Raw genomic sequence first — 18,323 nt, 5'->3', positions numbered from 1 at the left:
TTCAAATAAACTACTGCTCTGCAGAAACTATGTCCTAGAAAAACAACACAGGTTTTTGGCTAAAAATCCTAACTTAAAAACCAGTGGGAACGCTTTGAAAATAAATCAAAAGACGATCGGAGTGCGTTTTCAATCAGGTGTAGTTGTGTGCGAAGTGGCATTAGAGGCCTGAATCTCCGCTTTTCGGAGCCGCAGACATTCGGAGGTCATCGTGCGGAGAACCTTTCTCTACGCCTTTCGAAATTTCCTCAGTCATCAGATTAAAGAATTGAGTGAGTCAGCACCAACCATGGCACAGACTGGTGACGGAGTGGATGTCTAGTCAGATCGAAAAAAAAGTTTGTGTACTCAACCGACCACAATCAAGCTGGTTTCCCACCACACCGAGTGAGTACAACTAGTGAAAGCAGACGGTTTCCTCCGTGTAAACGGTTGAGTTCACCTCCTGCAGTCATGCATGTTCTGCAGGATCTCCTTCCCTCTTGCTTTCTTCTGCTGCAGAGGGAGCAGAAGTACACAGACTGCAGCAGTTTTCTCTGTTTGTTTAATGCTCACTATGATGTACAGCAGCACACACAATGAAAAACTGGAAATACAAAACACGTAAAAAAAACATCATTTACAGGAATTTACAGTTTTTACAGAAGCGTCGGAATAAAAATGAAATAACTGTAAACTGGCGAGAAATCTTTGGTGTGATGATAACCTGCTGGTTTGGAGATGAAGATGATGAATAGGGCTGGACTCAACTCTGAAGTTGAGACTCTAAATGGAAAGAGCAGGAGTGGTATCGGTATCTGACATGCCAGAGGGCCGTGACTGGACTGCTGGCGTCTTGCTGATCCCACTTTTGCCCAAGCCGCCAACCCGCGCTCTAACCATCTTGAACAGGTCCTCCCTGAACCGAACGCCGATGAAGACGTAGAGAAACGGGTTGAGGCAGGCGTGGGTGAACGCCAGGCTCCTCGTCACCTGTCCAGCGATGTCGAAATGGGTGACAGTCGCGCAGTCTGTGATGTTGGGGTTAGCGGCCTGCACCGCCTCCATGATCAGCGTGGTGTTATAGGGCAGCTGGGAGAGGATGAACACAAACACCACAGCAAAGATGACGCGCAGGGCTTTGTGCTTCTCAAAGTTCCTGGCCTGCAGGAGGTTGCGGATGATGACGGAGTAGCAGGAGAACATGATCAGAAGGGGGAAACAAAAACCCATGCAAATCTGCATGGAGAGCACCAGGATCTTGGTGCGGTTGAACGCATTATCCCAGTAGACCAGTGCACAATTTGACAGGTTTCCATCCGTCTTCACCTGAGCAAAGATGAACTCGGGGAGGGCCAGCAGAGTGGAGAAAAGCCAGACGCCGATGCATGCAAGCTTGCTATAAAACAGCCTCTTCTTCTTCAGGTTCTGAGCTTTGGTGACCTGCACAATGGCGATGTATCGGTCTATACTAATGCAGGTGAGAAGGAGCATGCTGCTGAAGAAGTTGATCTTATAGACAGCAGAGACTATTTTACACAGAGGAAGGCCAAAGTGCCAGCCCTTTATAGCATCGACGGCCCAAAAGGGCAGCATGCAGAGGAAGAGGAGGTCGGCCACGGCCAGGTTCAGCAGGTACACGTCAGTCATTGTCTTCAGACGGTTGCGTACAGTCGTGTAAATCCAGACCACCATTATGTTACCCACTGCACCCAGGATGAAGATGATCCAGAACAGAGGGGGCTCGTAGTGGCCTCGAAAGTCCCTGACCCAGCTCTTCTGGCACATGCCCGTGTCTCCGGTGTAGTCGTAGTCACCAGGGGTGGTTTCCTGCAAACCGAGACACGCCGGTAATTGGAGTTATTAAACGCTGTTGCGTGCAACGTCTGTCGTTTGTTTCACACAGCTTTCATTTCCTGTCACACGTTGTTTTTTTTAACCCCTGATTTTGCTGCACAACATCAAAGGATGGATGGGGGGGGGGGGGGGTAGCGTAACTCTCTTCTTGTGGGAATACAGTGAATTTACATCAAACGCTGTCTGTGACGCGCGAGCTAACCAGAGCGAGCAGCCAGGTGCAGGTGTTATCTGAGTGCAGGAGAAACCACAGAACTGCACTGTTTCCTGCAGCTTTCCAAGCCTGGGGGGGGCAGACAATCCTGAGGGGCTCTAGAAGGGTTGTTGGGGGGGGGGGGGTGCATGGCACAACTCTGTACCCCTAAAACATGAGGTTTATATGTAGGGCAGAGATAAAATCAGCAAACAATGGAAAGTTCGACGGCAGCTGTGACGATTTCAAACCTGACTGATGTCTGCTGCGGATAAATTCCCTCACGCTCGTTCCTTCGTCCCTTTGAAGTGTCACTTTCAACGGTTGATTTAAAGGTTTAAATAACACAAACTGACACGTAACACGTGTTTACGAATGCTTGAAAATAATTGATCTCCCGCTCATCGTTTTTAATCTGTATTTGTGGATCCAAGCTAACAAAAGACAGAAAAAAAAACCGTTGGCATTGGACTGCAGTATTAAAGGCAATACTCACACTTTCATATGGATATTCCGATGTTGACATGAAGGTGGTTGACTCATCCATTTTGTCTAAAAAACAAGTAAAAGATGTGACTTATTAAAAGTTTTAAGGCTGAGTAAAAGCTTGAACGTAAAGGAACAATTTCGGGAGAAAATATTGTAAAATGTTTACCTTTTTTTCTGGTCTAGAGGTAAAGGAGCAACCTTGCAGTCACCAAGCTGTTTCTTTGGCTTGTCTGAGCCCCATCACCGACTTATACAGTTCCCCTTCAACCACAAAGTCACGTGTGGCCATCAAGCCCTTCTTCTGCATGTCAGGGGTGAATGTCATCATTCCTATCAGGCTTTTTTTTGCATCATTTATGTAGTCACTAAACGTTGAGTATTTAGCTCTGAACTGAAACCAAACTGCTTGAAACCTTTTTTGATTGTTTTCAAGGTACCGATTATCTTTTTACTGCCGAACCACAACCATCTGCGTGGAACCAAAGTGAGTTTCATCGAGCATTTTCTCGGCTCGAACGAGCTGAAAGCCACAGATGATTTTAAAAAATGTAGCTGAAAACCATAACTGTGATTAAAGCCCCCAAAATAGAGACAGAACACAGAGGTTGAGAGCTATTCAACAGATGCTTCCTGAACAGACTGATAATCATCGTGAGAAAAAGACGACAAAAGGATCATCGTTGGGTTTTATTGGGTCCTTCAAAAACACATTTCTTGCGTGATGCTGCTGAAGTAAACAGGCGGTCATGAGGCAGGTCTTGTGGGTAAAAACAAAAAAAAACTAAAAAAAAAAGGAAGTATCAGTAGACTATTTTGTAAATTTTGGGAAAAAAGGGAAATTCATAGCAAGAAAAAGTCCTATTGTTGACGACACGTAGAGACAGTCACACCAACTGAGACAAACAAAGATTGAAAACTCATCCTGTGGTGAGAAATTTTAATCAAGTATTGATATGAGTTTTCTGGCCTCGTCTCCTCATGAGCAGATGCTCCGCTGTGGCGGTTTTGGCCCCCCTCGAGGACCTCTCCGAATGGTGCGAGTGGGTTTGTTTTCTCACAGTTTCATTTCCCAGCGCCTCCCCCATCTCACTTTCTCAATCCTTGCGTGTTTTTTTGCCGGTGAGACGAAGCATCACCTTCTCAAAATCGAGTGGCCGGGTGCGGTTTTTTTTTTCTTTTCGGTTTTGATCTTCATCAGCATCATGGGAGCAAACGTTTGAAGGATTGTCATTTGCTGTTGACAAACTGCCAGTGACTGTTTGATGGCGTCCGTGGGAAAGTAAGACACCAGAGCATGAGCAGAAAAGTAGAAAATATATGTTGTCTTCATTGCGTTCTGATACATGGTGTAACAGCTGATCAGGGAGATCTGAAACCACAGAACTTTCCTGGACTACATCCTAAAATGTTGCTTTATTTGGATCACCAGGGAGAAGAAAAGTCACATTTCTAGATCCAGTTTCCCCTCTGGGATCAATAAAGCCTTTTTAAAGGGAAATGCTTTTGATGTTTTAGAGCATTGGTTCTCTTGGGGTTGTTGTTTCGCATCAAGGCCCTGTTTTCCTTTACCATGGAAGGAGTTGTACAAGCATGACACCGTCCTTGCAAAAAGAAAGGCCATCAGCACCCCCCACTCAGAGTCTGATGGCAGTCATGGTTCCAGATTCTCACAAAGCAGAGGAACCTTTGCTTTATGGTCTGTCTCCATCCACCTCGGTCAACGTCCAGTTTTTTTAGGCACCTCTGTTCCTCAGCAGAAGCCAGAGTCTTTGGGTTGTTCATCTGGAGCCTCCTAAGGGCGTCCTCTGACTCCATCAGTGAAAATCCTGTTTTCAGAAACCCTCATGACCCCTGAGGTCAGATTTAGGGCCTCCGCACAGGAGGGTCATCTGCTGGTTCCCGCCGTCAGACCAGGAGCACTGAGCCTGCCTGCAGAGGTCAGCCGCAGCAAAACGTCCTGGAGTCCAGAAACCACCATGAAACATGACAAAATGCCACATGATGTCAGTCATAGAACAACATATCACCATCACCTATGACCTATCGGTTTTCCATGTTGGCAAAACAGAGAAATCCAACTATTCAGAACACTTTCTATCATGATCTGATGCTACTTTTGTTTTTACAGTAACTTACATTTAACTCCAACCTTCTTGGCTAATTTAACATTTTTAATGTGACATTTTAGCAAAGATTTCAACTAATTCATGAATTTCTCTGTCTTCTTTCATGACTAATCATCCTAAGTTTGATATTTCTGTGTGTAGACAGCTTTTCTGTTGTTTGTTTTGATTGCTTCAAATGAACCAATTCCATTTACCATGGAAGTGAGCAGTGAACAGCTTCAGCTGTCCACGTTACCACAAGCTTTTTGCTGAAAACGTATTCTAGTAGCTGTAAAATGTAAAATTTTTCCAAACGTTCAGTGCATTATAAAAAGGAAAAGACTGAAACAAAATATAATGACCTATCTTGGTTTCTGAAATAAAAAGCAGATCCTGCGGTTTTTTAAAAATCCTGGCAAGTGTGACAAACGATCAGAAGTGACCCAAGGGTCAAGACCCAGGCCAAACTTAGGCTGTGGTATGTGTTTTACGGGCCACATTTGGCGCTGACACATGTCAGGGCAGGTGTGGTGACGGTCAGGTCCAGAGAAGAAGCAGCTATAGCCAACGTCTCCGTCTGAGTCAACAATCCGAGTCAACGTTGAATATTTGTTATAAAGCCTGCAGATGCGGTTCACACAAACCCTTTAACCACTTTTTACTGAATCACAGAATGCAGAAACCTCTGCAGCAGCAAACTGTGGAGTGGAGATCCTCCAGATGTACTGTTCACTGTCTGCAGAGGTTCAGTTTGACCTCAAAATTACCTTCCGTGTGTTTTGCAAAAGCGCGTTGAAAAATTATCAGATGGTGAGATTTCTCACAGTTACCAGGCTGAGCTAGTATTCTCTAAAGCACTTCCTGAAAAAACATCAGTTTGTGATTAAATAGGAGCTCTTAAACCGTATATATATGTTTAAATCTCATTTGCTTCAGTTCCACATCCACACTGACATCCTGGAGGGACAAAGGGGAAAGTTTCAAACAGGGATTTAGTCAAAAGAAATCAGATTTATCTTCATTTATCTCACAAACTGTGGAGATGTTTCAGTCACCAACCCCAGAGCTGTGTCTTTGGACTCCCCTTGAGAGTTTTGAAAACCTTTGTAGGCTGCTCACCCATTGATGTTTTAGGGGATAACCAAACTGTTTTTTGCATCACGTTAAAAACAAAAAGAGAAACACATGTGCAAGCAGAAACTATCAATTTAAATGAGTGTTGAGTCGTTTTTGACTTCTTGTTATTTCCTAGAAGAATAGAAAACGAAGCAGAAAAAAAGAATCATGACCTCAGCAATGATGGCTAGAACGAGCAGAAGGGATTTCCTAAAAACAATGAATCTTTTTCTCACTTAAAAAGGGGTTAATTTTAATAGATCTGGTAATGTCAGTCATTGAGAGAGGAAAAATGATACGTGAGGAGTTTTTAGGGCAACAAAAATGGAACCGACTGTAAGATAAATGAAATGTGGCTTTTAAATCTCCTCTCTGATCAGAAATATAATCATTTTTAACACTAAACAAAGGAGTCTAAGTTTGCACACAATCATGACCCTTTCACAGACAAAAGCATAAAGCAGTAACCCACCACCTTTTCTATTGTTTTTCTCCTTTTGTGTTTTCAAAAAATCCCCCAGGATATCACATCAGTTCTGAAACCAGTGAAATCTCACAAGCACACACGTGCATTGCAACTCCGTGGTGTAAAAAAAAAAAGAAAAAAAGAAACAGACACAGAAGGGCTTTGGTCTTGCAAGTGAAACCAAGAAAACCTCTTTGATGCCTCCTGGGTGAGCTAAAAGCTGTTGGCTCCACGGACATGGATTAACTGCTGGCCCGTGTTTGTGGGAAAGTACGGCTGCAGCTCTCAGCAGCGTCACAGATGGAGCACTGAAACGGTAGCCACCACTTCCTGTACCTCGCTGTGATTTATTTGCATTGAGACTCACACCTTGCATCTTTTCTGAAGAGTCTCTGCTCATCACACCTGAGATTTCTGCCTTCTCCAACTATGTTGTAGGTGTAGAATTACAATCACACCTGGTTACAACCTTTAACTAACCAAATAAAAAACAACAATTTAAGCACAGAATCATTGTGTTTTCTAAATTTTGCTCTACCGTTTTGGTCGAGCTGAAGGAGTAAAGGGTCTATCAAACTGTGGGAAACAATTGAGACAATTGTAAATCATGCAGGCAACTCCTCCACAATGTGCAAAAGAGAGTATGTGTGAGTCAGGGCATTGTGGCTTCAGAAGTTTCATTGAAAACAAGTCATTGGCGGTTAGCCGGGGACCCTCGTGTGTCAAACTCGGCCACCAAGATGTTTTTACAGGAGCACAATCAAAGGGTTAATGCACTCAATTCAAGCTTTAGGTCAAAAACGATGCTGTTGAGTTTCAAACCTTTTGAGCTTTTAGATTGTCTTAAACATGTACTAAACTTAAACTGTACTTAAATCAGCAACAGATAAACGGTTTGAATCTCATATTTACTTTGAAAATATCAATTACATGCAGTTTTACAGGTGTCTCTGTGCCCGTTTGTGATTTGCGGTAAATCTCAGGCATGTTCTGATTGGCTTTACCCTCTGACGTCATTAAGAAGCAAAACTGTGAATATTTAATAAACACACAAATATGAAGATTATAATCTGCTGAAATACTTTGATAATGATGCAACAAGTTCAGCTGGTTATGAGGTTTTTGTGGTCTGGTGGTGTAGCGCCATCTTGTGGAACCAAATAGATAAAATATGAAATACAACAACTAAGATTTTCCTTTTTTGGAACTTGTTTAAAGACAAACTCCAATGAAAATTGCGTTTTTAACATGTTCTTGAATTATTTTTCCGATGACGGAGAAAAATAAAAAGATTAGGCTTAAAACTGCATTTCTAAGTATTTCTTTATTTAAGTATTTGTGAATCAGGAGCAGAAGAAAAAAGTCGTACTTGTGATGTACAAAACACGCTGGGCAGGTCCTTAAGTTCCCCCTCCGCTTTATTCTGATGCATCCACTTGTAGAAATAGATCCTTGGGCGTCCTCATTTTCCTCATCCATTTGGTACCTGGCTCAAAACTGTACGGCTGAAAGCTCCAATATTTTTGTTAGGTCGGGGTTGTGAAGGACTATAAGCTAGCAGGAGAGCGTGTAAGCAGATGGATGATGGGAAGTGAGGGTAGGCTTGCTCCAACACCAACAGCCCCTGCCCAAAACTCAGAGGTGAATTTGTCATTTTTAATTAACTCTGCAGAAACTATGTCCTAGAAAACGACACAGGTTTTATAATTTTGGTTAAAAATGCCATGATCATAATTAAAAAACCACTGGGGTAGCTTTGAAAATGGATCAGAAGATAGTTTTGATTCTAACCCCTAACTACTAAAAAACGATTTAGTGGGGCACTAGGTAGTGCCCTGAATTTTAAAGGCAATTCGGACACCATGTCTTTATTTTTTTTTAACTATGAATATGATGTCATAAATTTCACAAAGTGAAAATCTAATCGAAATGAGCGTTTTGCAACAATTTTTTTTGAGTCCACTGTCTTCTAAAGATAAAAATGTTGATGGTTTAATCAAAAAAACATTTAAATACATTTTTTTGGCAAAAACCTTTCCGACACAATGCATTGTGCTCTATGTTCTAGTGAGCATCGATGCACACTGGTTTTTTTGCAGAGACTTCTGGGAAATTTCCAGGGCACTGGATTTTGTAATTGTAGATTCGGACAGCACTACAAATTGGCGAAAGCCCTATATAGTTCACTATGTAGTAAGTAGTGAAGGAATTGATTCCAAAACTAAAACATGACTAATTAAGATCAATCAAGCCAAATCATATTTTAAATACTATTGTAATAGTGAACAACATTTTTGGAGAAACAGAAAAAAAGGTTAAATATATATATATATATATATATATATATATATATATATATATATATATATATATATATAATATAATATATAAATAATATATAATATATATATATATATAATATATAAATAATATATATAAAAGAATTAAGTAAAAGTTTAGCCTGAAATACAAAAGGAGTTTATACAAATATACACCTCGTGTCAGAAGATTCACAGCCCCCTATTGTAACCGCAAAATATGTCCAATACAATACAGCTCTCATCTGTTTGCTCAGCTGTTGGACAGCATAAGACAAGATATAATACAAAAACTTACAACTTTTACGTTCCTGCTCTTCTCAGTTTCCACATTCAAAACGTTTAGTGTGTTTATCTGTAATCTTACACGAACGTTTTCCATCATATTGTGTTTCCAGCCTGGATTGTGACAAAATCACAGCCCAATTCTTGGTTTAACAATCCATTCTTCATAGTTTCGTAACACACAATCATTTCTTTATTCTATCTAAGCTGATTTTATTACATAAAATTAAAAGCACACATATTTTGTGATGTCTTTTATTACCCCGTTGGCTGCACAGTTTGGACAAATTCAGATTCTGGGTGGATGTTTCTCACTCTACAAGAGCATTTCTCCGTGAACATAATGTGCACACATGTTCGGACACTCCACCCACAGAGGTGTCCACTCAAAAACTTTCTGTTCCATCGGGAATTTAAGAGGACAACACGTATGGAGGAACAAAAACATGTAATAATGTTTTTGACATGATCTCAGAAAATGTGCTAGTTAGTGTTTATGTTGGTCAAGTAGGGTTCACTTTAAAGGGTTAAGAAGCTTTTGTAGAAGATAATTAGTCATTTGTACCAGATACATTTGGTTTAAAAGGGAAGCTGCTAAAATTAAAACATAAAGTGAGTTTTCCTACAGCTGTATGAGCGGAGTAAGACGTCTGAACAGTTCAGTGAGCGGACAAGGCCTCTTCAAATTCAAACGGGGACACTTCTGTGCTTTCGTAGCACCGATGGGGGGTCTGCTAGCCACTGTAAGTAAGCTCCAAAATAAGATAGAGAGGAAAAAAACAGCTGTGGTCATTTCTTTTTGGTGTCAGCCTGGCAGATTTTCCCTAACGCTGGCATGAACCGAAGATGTCAATAAACAACAGCTGTGTTCTGTCTCATTGTGTTGCAGAGGAACTAATGGTTTCCTGTCGTCACCACACTTTGACTTCTTTATTTCTCCCTTCATTCGTTTGGCTCATATCTGAAAAAGACACAAAAAAAAGAAACAATACCGTAATGCACAAGCCCCTGAAAAACATCTCCAGCGTTGCTGTGAAACTGTCTCTCCAAGGCCGACCTTTGCAATCGTTTTCTAATTTCTTTGATTTGTTCGTTCTTCTTGGTGAGAATCTCTTTCATGTTGCGGTAGGCTGCGGTTTGCTGGAACTTCTTCTCCAGTTCCTGAACAACAACACAGAAACAGTCAGAGGAGAAGGGGGAAAAAAGAGAATTGCAGATTGCTTTTGGAAACACATGAACAGCGTAGCTTGAGACGCTTTGATTTAGCAGAATCAGGCCTGAAAACGGTAAAAAACAAAGAACAGCTGGATGATGAAGAACACTTAGTACTCTGTCCTGCAGCAGTCCTGGACTGCAAGGACCAGAACCCCCACCACAAACTCAAAAGACTCACACCTAGCCCCCCGGTGAAAATGAACATTAGACATAGTGAACGATGACATCACAGCGGGAGAAACAGTCAGAAACACAAATGGGGCCATAATCTCTAATGGAACCCAAAGAAAAGGCAGAATCATCCAACAAAATCAAAACCTACGTGTCAGGGATGTCCAAAGGAAGTTTAAAAATTATTATGGGATGGCCAAGATTTACAACTTGGTGGCCATTTTGTGGCAAAGTGTAAAGTTTATATGCCACCAGGCTAAGACTACGACCACAACCGAAGCTTCATTGACCTTTGACCTCAAGAAGAGGCTGCCATCTTGAATTTCTTCACAAAGAAATACTCTTTAATACCTTCTACCCTCACCTCCCAACTCCTTGAGCATCATTGGGAGGCTACTTGGGAAAAAGAATAAGTTGGTTTTGATGTTTGGACGTGTTGAACACCATTTACGTGGCGAGCTGGGTTAACTGGTGTTCCCCTGTTGGTCACATATTTTTTGTGCAGGAATATTGTGAAATTGTAATACATGAAACGTTGGCTCAAGCTGAAGGAAACGATATTGCATACGGTATATTTCCTTGGTATGGCCAAGGAAAACCAAAAGTTTACTTTTGCAGATTATTCTAAAAATTACATAAAACTGTTAGTCACCCCCAAGAAACCAAAAAAACAAAATGGTTGCTATGGAGATAAAACCAACAGAAATCTTTTAGAGTGGGTGGAAGAGTTAAAGGGTGTAGCAGGTGCTCAGGCAGCGAGGGTGGGGGCAGGTAACACGCCACTTTGGCGCTCTTTGACACTTTGGATGCTTTCAACGAAATCTGTTGTTTGTCTGACTTTTATTTTGAAAATCCCTCCTTTGGAAACGCCAGTCTGTTGTGAGAACTAAAGTATGTCGGTTCCCGCTTCTTTGATAGATACAAATATGGATTTAATTTGAAGAGTTACAAATGATGAATGTTTTTTTTGTGTGAAAAGTAAAGTTTTGTCTTCTGTGTGATGCAGATGAGGACTTTTACAATAAAAAACTGCAGAAAAAAACCTTTGGTGAGGACAGTTTCTGTAAGAAAATAAATACATAAATAGAGAAATATTTTTTAGTTGCTACCACAGAGATTCTCCAAAAGGAAAATACATCAAATTCAAAACCAGAACAGTTTCAACGTTATCTACCAAGCCTCAAATGAACTCTGGGATTTAAAAAAACAAAAAAAAAAAGCTTTCTTCTGTCATACGAACCTTTGAACCGTGACTCACCTTCTCTGCTAACGCCAGCTGCTCCTGGACTCGGAGAAGCTCATGTTTAGAAGAGATCAGGTTCTCCTGCAAGTCCTTCTGGGAAGCAGCGTTAGCACTAAGGGACCTTTCGTAGTCGTCTTTCAGAGCGGCCACCGTGTCTTCCAGACTGCTGATTTCCTTGGATTGAGCAGCCACCTTATAGGAACAAAGATCCCACGTTGAGATTAGAGGAGAGGAAACTACACAATCTGTTTAGTGTCTACCTAACAGCAACACAAAGCCAACACTTACATACGAGGACAAAAACCCATTTAGGTCCGTGTTTGCAGGTAGAAGCAAATAAAAAGTGAGCGTTTACTGAGAAACATGTTGTAAAACATATAGAGATTGCGGTGAAAATGAAACAGAAACGGCGGCGGTGTGGGCGGAGTGACTGCGAAGCGGAGTTGGAGCCGTACCTGCTGCTCTCCTTGCATCTTCTGAAGGTCTTTCAGAGCTCTCTCTGCCTTGGTTTTCTCGTCTAGCGCACTCATGGCCTGCCAAACATTAGAAAAATGAAGAACACAGCTGCCGTGTGACCTTATGAGAAAGAGGAGGTCACTTTTGACACCTGAGATTCTAAAGCCCGGAGTCTGCTTTTCAGTTTGTCGTTCTCCTCCTGTAGTCTTGCTATCTCCTGGAAAAACAGAGACGTTTTGCTCTTGAATGTGGCAACACCACCAGAACTTTCCTTTCCATCGGTGGAAACATTTGAACTCAACCTTGTTGAGTAGTTCCGACACCCCAGCCTCATTCAGTGGAGCCAGCTTGGGTTTGCTGCTTTCCTGGTTTAACTGGAATTGAAATGAAGCAAAACGTAAAGTTCTCGCGCGTGCAATCGAACCCACAACCGGGCAGACTAGCAGATTATTGCATTACAATGTGGGTCAGAAGAAGATGTAGGAAGTGGAGCGAGAAGCGGGTTTCGCTCACCTTACTAGCAGTTTTAAAGTCAGTCTTCTCAAATTCAGCCACTTGTTCTAACATCTCCCTATAGGGGTGGGAAAAAAAAGAAAAGGACAAGTTATCAGCAGTAAAATGAGAAAGTGCTTCTGTTTGAAATCAGGCCTCAACTGTTGTGCAACCGCAATGTTGACATGGAGGTTTTCTAGCAATACAATGTGGCGCCCGTGAGTGTTCGGCGAGCACAGCTAACACCCTTTTTTCCCTGATGGCAGTTTGACACTTATGATAGAAGAAAGATGCCTGTGGTTCTGTGAGGAGCTCATGTGTGGTTTTTAAAAAGCAGCTGAAGGCACGTCGCCTGCGCCGCGGGGCGTATTCCCAGCTTGCCAGTCACGTAGAGTTGAGGCCTTCAAAAAGAAAAAGGAGGTCTATGGGTTGCATTTCCACCCACCGTGTGCGTGTTACAAAACAAAGAGCGTTCTCCAAAAACAGTCTTACAACCGGGTGAAAAGGTTGCAGAAGTCAAGAGTTCAATGAAGATCATCCCTAAAGGCAGAACACTAAGCTCTTCTCTGTTGGTTTTCTATAGTTAAGTAGACAAACGGGAGGATTTTTGGTGGTAAAAACTCACTAAACAGTCTTCTGCTGGCGTCACATGACTCTTTCCAATGTGAGGAACTTCCTAACATGTGGTTTTTGTGTAAAATAACAATTAACATCTGCAAAAGAACCCCAACAAAGCTCCAGCTCATGTTACACAATCCTTACAATTTTATTTCAATTTGTTCTCAAAATTCACAGATTTTTCTTCCAAAGTGACTCACCTAAAATAAGACTAAAACCAAACCTTTGTTGTGATTTATAAATCGTTTTTAAGCAGAATCCAGGTCTGGGGCAAACTGATGCGTGATGTTCCTGCGTTTTTGTAGCTTCCCAGCGGCGACCGGTTTACCTGACAAAGAAAACGTCCCCTGAAGATCTGAATCTAAATGATATTACAGTGAGGACGGGAGCTACAACATAAAACGGGAAGAGTTAGATGCTTTTGCTCTGCATTTTTTTCACAAATGGAAACTTTCAAACGATTGCAACCAGCATTCCTGAACATTTTGAGATTTTACTAAATGTCAAAAGAATGAAAAGAGAGTTTTCAATCACACAAATCCTTGTTTTTTTGTTGTTGTTTTTTTACCCACAGACTCAGATAGCACAAAAGTTTTGATTGGGAATTTTAAAATCTAAAAAACTTTATTGCAAAATATTAGCTAATTTAGAATTTCTTGTCAGTCTTAAAATAGCAACTCCTAGTTTGGTCATTGAGGTTATGAACTTTTTGGGGGTTTTGGTTTCATTCCTGCCTGATCTAGACTTCCTGCTTCTGCATTATGGTCAGTTTTGATGCATTTTCTTCCTGAAATTTGGCTTGAAAAAAGCTGTTCTTGAAAACTTTCATGTTAATCCTCCTCCCCCCCCCCCCCTCCATAGCATGAGAAACACTGTGAAGGTCCAACAAGAATTCGGACTCATGGGACTACAAAATGGGACACGTCTTTGGCATTTTGGGGCTGGGATTTCTGGAAGCATTTCTTGATCATTTGAGAATGTCAGAAGTCAGAACTCTGACACTACACCTCCCAGCAACCCCAGCGTGCACTTCCTGGATGCCGCACACCTGACTCTCGTTCACTCAATCAATCACAGCATACTTAAGCACAGCACTGAGCTCAGTGTTAAGTATTGTCTGTGCAATGCCGTCCGTCCGTCCGTCCGTCCGTCCGTCCGTCCGTCCGTCCGTCCGTCCGTCCGTCCGTCCGTCCGTCCGTCCGTCCGTCCGTCCGTCCGTCCGTCCGTCCGTCCCACGCGGTTTGCTTGCCCCAACTCTCGTCTGGATCCTGACTGCCCTGTCTCTCCTCTGATGATCTCATGCCTTTTATTGGCTCCTGCCTACCTGACCCAGATTTAACTTTGTGGACTCTTAGCTGGGCTCATAAACCTGCTGCATTTGGATCCAACCGTCTGCCTGTTCTTGTGACAGTTGCTGACACAAGCTTAAGTTTCTTTTGTCGTTTATTTGTTACCCCATCTGAATTATTTTAAACCTGTATTGGACATGATATTAAAATACATGTTCAGTGTAAAATTTCTCAGTTTAAAGGTTTTTCAATGGATCTTTGTGCTGTTGTGAGCAAAATACTAGTTTGTGGTTTGAATGTCTTATAGTTTTCATTCTATTTAAACACTCAAATGTAAAAAAAAAAAAAAAAAAAAAAAAACCTCCCAGATTTTCTGGAGTTGGAGTTGCAGTACATATTGAAGCATCCTTTAGATTTTAAAAAATGAGAGTACAGCTTCTGTGTAGCTCACCTATTTTCCAGCTCAGAAATGTCAGTCTGGAGTCGAAGGTAAAACTTCTCAGCCTGTGAGAAGAGCTGCCTCAGCAGCAGCACGTTGGTATGAGCGGAGTTGATGAGCTCCACCTCCACCTCCCCGCGCACCACCACCTGCAGCCCGTCCAGCATCTCCTTCACCTCGTCCACTGTGAAGGTTTCTTCTACCAGCCTTCAGGGGGACAGAAGCATTTACAGCTGTTGAGCTCTGCGGCTTTAGGAGGAAGCAACTTGTGTCATCAGGGTCAGAAACGTCATCAAAGAATCGATTTATCAACAATTCAGTGTCTTAAATCTGTCTGAGGCAAGTTATGAATCTAATCGACCGTACATGTGATCATACTGTTAGCGTGGTAGAATGCTCTAATGTGTAAAATATCAGGGGGCTGAACTTTATGAAACTAAAATATGAATAGAATTGTTAACTTGTTTGTTTGAACACCAATTTAATTTACACTTGATTGTCTTGGAAGAAATACAAGGAATCTAGAAAAAATCACCTGCGCTGTTCAATACCCAGGTATTTATCTCAAAAGGCTAGAGATGTCCTAGAACGATTTTAAGGTCATCGAATCGGACCGTTCAAACGCAGATCTGAATCAAATCATTGCTAAAATGGATCAGAAACACTTTAGTCACCTGCTTTCTTTGAGGTCCTCGAAACAAGAGTCGATAGTCTTCAGCCTCAGGACCCTCTTAGAACGAGCAAACCTCATGTAATTGATCATTTCATTCTGATGGTGCTCATTAAATCCCAAGTCAGCCTGGAAAGAAAATCACAATCAATCAAAGTAATAAATATACTCCAATAAAGACACATCCGAAGGCAACAGATGTCATAACATTCATAATTAGCTTATAAGCTAACAAGAAGCGGATTTTCTCCTGTATCAGGGCCTGAGTCTCCCTGCTAGCTCTTCATTGAGATGCATGCTAACAGACAGTCAGTAGCTTCCCACTAAACTCCACATGATCGCAGCTCTAACATCGAAAGACGTTTGAGATTCTGGGCTTGAAAACGCAAACAGGTGGTCAACACTTACCATGGTGGCTGCAGCTAATGCTAACGTCAATACTAATCTAAACGATGGGGAAATTTTGATCCGAATTTGAGCTACGATGAAATCAAAGTGAAGCCAGGCGGGATAGAAAATGCAGTTGTTGTTTTTCTGTGTATTTGTTTTGGAAACAAGCTAAACAAAAGTTATACAAGAAGAAAAGATTATCTTCTAGATCTGTTAGCTTAGCTTTCTAGCTACCAGTGTTTGCCTTAAGAATGCCTTGGTAACGGAATACAGCGTCATCACCTTGGTTACGACTGATGCATTCACGGACAGTATGTGCAGAAGAGAGAATCAGCAAAGCAGCTACAAATTCCATCCGACCATTTTCTAGTCTGGTACAGGGTCACGGAGATTCATTCAGTCATACCCCAGCTACTTCTGGGTTAAGGTAAGGTTTTCCCCGGACTGTAATTGGAAAGAGTGCCCGGGGAAAAAAACGCATACACAAAGAAGACGCAAACCCCAAACACAGAAAACACACAACGGGGATTTGAAACTACAAAATCCCCACATACTTTATGTAAAAACAGCACGAATTTCTTCTTCTTACTTTAATTACTAAAAGGGCGAAACATGTTCTTCCATTATTACCGCTGAATGTCATTTCTTTTGAGTTCCTTTTTTGTGAATTTTGGTTTGTCCGCCCGTCTTTGAATGCGTCATTTTCACCAGGGGTTGGCTTAGAAAGGCGGGTTTCCCCTTTCAAAAATGTTTTTTATTGTACTGTATTTTTAAATAAATTATTAAATAAAAAGACAGGACAAAAAACACATCTCAAAAATATATTTAAGACAAAATTATTTACATTTACTTTGCAAAGGAAAAGATCAATAAGAAAGGTACAATGAATGAAGAATAACACACAACATTGATAGAAGTGTGGTTTCTGTAAGTAGCCCTAAACATTTACAGATGTGTGTTTTTAACCTTTAGGCTTTTTCAACTGAAGATTTTTTCCAAATATTTCTGAAGTTCCATTTTAAGTAAGTGTTCAGTCTTTTTTGCTTTTGTAATATTAAATTTTGTCCAAAATAAAAACGTATAATATATAGTCAACATTTTTACGTTGTTATTTATAAATATTAAAAACACACAACAAAAAATAAAGATGACATGGTTTCAAATTGATTCATTCATGTGTGTGCTATACAACAGCAGATGGCAGTGTGGCCCAAGAAAAACAAATTGTTTAAAACATGTTAGTTTTTGAAAAGACATGTCCAGGATTCATACAGTTTAAGCATTAAGACATTGAGAAACATTGAGTAATTCTCCAATATTCGTCCCAGCACCGCTCTTCCATTAAAGTTCCATTCATCTTGTTGATTTAGGAAAATTCCGATTACTTATGGCAACACTTTTCTGCATTTTGGTCTAGATTTAAGGATGTTTATTACTCCAATTCTTGCTTTCTAAGTTGAATACCTATTGAGACTCATTGCAGATTTGTGGGTTGAACCACTTAACATCATGTGAGTCAAATCAAGTCTTAACAGAGAACCTGTGAGGCAGCCTTCTCATCCTCGGTCTCTGCAGCCCCGAATCCTTTACGTTCTGTCCAGTTAGTGGAGAGTTCAAGCAGGAAAAGAGGAGGAAACTCTTCTTTTCCTCATTTTTCTGCAGCTGTAATTAAATTAGACTAACGGGCAGCGCATGTCTTATAACGTGATCTTAGGGCTCTGCTCCTCAAGTTCAGAGAACAACTTCAGTGAGTACAAGAAGCCAAGATGTTTCCTCTTTACCTTCAGTCGAGGTGAGTCCTTCACAATTTCAAAGAAGGCGTTTAAAGCGTTGAAAATTATGGCCTAAATGGGGGACAATTGGTTTGAGGTGCTTTCCATTCAATTGGGAGACTTTTCGTCATCATATCAACAAAATAACTTCAACCTGCTGCACCAAACTGACAAAAACGTGTTCAAATTTTACTTTAGAAGAGGACTGGACACCGTTAGACATATGTGAAGGTGAAAAAACATTTCAGAGGTTTGACTGTTTTAAAGAAATGTTTGTAAGTCACTTTTGTTGAGGACAGTTTTGCTCCAATGTTTTTATCTGTATCAATTATTAATCTATCAAGATTGCAAATTGATAATTTAACAGGATTCCATAAATACTATTTATCCCTGTAAGTGAGATGTTTCTGCACTAATGGGTGCTGGTCTCTAGATGGCATTAGAGACACTGTTTAGCTATTTCTTTTTTTATGTCAGAATATTCATTGGATAATTAAAAAAATAAAAAAAGCCATAGACAGCACATAAATAAACAAAAATGTTTTAAAATATTTTTCTTAGTTGTAGTTGGTTTGTACTTATGTTGCTTAAAGGTGACCTTGCTGTCTAATTATTGTCTATTTTCTGTTTTATGTCTTTAAATAATCATATTTTCCCTCATAACTTTCTTTGTATCTGACTGTTTTCCTTCCATTTAGTATTAACAGAAGCTTTTATTTTAATTGGACGTCTACAGCTATTCTGAGATCGGCTTTAGCAG

The 18,323-nt window shown here is 40.9% G+C and overlaps 3 protein-coding genes across 7 annotated transcripts in view; 1 reads left to right on the top strand and 2 right to left on the bottom strand.

Moving 5' to 3' along the window:
- Positions 1-526: 526 nt before the first annotated feature.
- LOC101166911 (C-C chemokine receptor type 9) lies at positions 527-3,146 on the bottom strand. The gene is made up of 3 exons (XM_011489064.3): positions 2,685-3,146; positions 2,526-2,581; positions 527-1,809 (listed from the first exon to the last, which is right to left on the bottom strand). The coding sequence occupies exons 2-3, from the start codon at positions 2,574-2,576 to the stop codon at positions 766-768; spliced, it is 1,095 nt and encodes a 364-aa protein (XP_011487366.1). The 5' UTR covers positions 2,577-2,581; positions 2,685-3,146; the 3' UTR covers positions 527-765.
- A 5,901-nt stretch (positions 3,147-9,047) lies between these two features.
- lztfl1 (leucine zipper transcription factor like 1) lies at positions 9,048-16,066 on the bottom strand. Of its 2 annotated transcripts, none has more exons than XM_004081158.4 (10): positions 15,810-16,066; positions 15,406-15,530; positions 14,744-14,938; positions 12,407-12,464; positions 12,196-12,267; positions 12,045-12,110; positions 11,893-11,970; positions 11,453-11,629; positions 9,866-9,969; positions 9,048-9,769 (listed from the first exon to the last, which is right to left on the bottom strand). In XM_004081158.4, the coding sequence occupies exons 1-10, from the start codon at positions 15,810-15,812 to the stop codon at positions 9,751-9,753; spliced, it is 897 nt and encodes a 298-aa protein (XP_004081206.1). In that variant the 5' UTR covers positions 15,813-16,066; the 3' UTR covers positions 9,048-9,750. The 2 variants fall into 2 exon arrangements, with proteins under 2 accessions (XP_004081206.1, XP_011487364.1); XM_011489062.1 differs by having other exon boundaries at positions 11,453-11,611; positions 15,810-16,045.
- Positions 16,067-17,542: 1,476 nt separating this feature from the next.
- The window catches only part of dnajc13 (DnaJ heat shock protein family (Hsp40) member C13), a 39,834-nt gene continuing 39,053 nt past the window's right edge, over positions 17,543-18,323 (top strand). For all 4 annotated transcript variants that reach the window (XM_023950378.1, XM_023950377.1, XM_023950376.1 and 1 more), the window contains exon 1: positions 17,543-17,583. In XM_023950378.1, the coding sequence (XP_023806146.1) occupies positions 17,558-17,583 (26 nt within the window). In that variant the 5' untranslated portion in view covers positions 17,543-17,557. The remainder of the gene's footprint in view (positions 17,584-18,323) is intronic.

This window comes from Oryzias latipes, chromosome 20 (assembly GCF_002234675.1).
Source record: "Oryzias latipes chromosome 20, ASM223467v1".
NCBI classification, from domain to species: domain Eukaryota; kingdom Metazoa; phylum Chordata; class Actinopteri; order Beloniformes; family Adrianichthyidae; genus Oryzias; species Oryzias latipes.
The sequence above is the reverse complement of the archived record's forward strand: the minus strand, read 5'-3'. Positions and strand labels throughout refer to the sequence as shown.

Excerpts from the sequence above, each read along its gene's own strand:
- LOC101166911 (XM_011489064.3), bottom strand. The coding sequence starts at position 2,576 with ATGGATGAGTCAACCACCTTCATGTCAACATCGGAATATCCATATGAA. Across the intron at positions 1,810-2,525 it reads CGGAATATCCATATGAAAGT|GAAACCACCCCTGGTGACTA; the intron begins GTGAGTATTGCC and ends CTCGGTTTGCAG.
- lztfl1 (XM_004081158.4), bottom strand. Across the intron at positions 11,630-11,892 it reads AGATGCAAGGAGAGCAGCAG|GTGGCTGCTCAATCCAAGGA; the intron begins GTACGGCTCCAA and ends TGTTCCTATAAG. Across the intron at positions 9,970-11,452 it reads AGCTGGCGTTAGCAGAGAAG|GAACTGGAGAAGAAGTTCCA; the intron begins GTGAGTCACGGT and ends GTTGTTGTTCAG.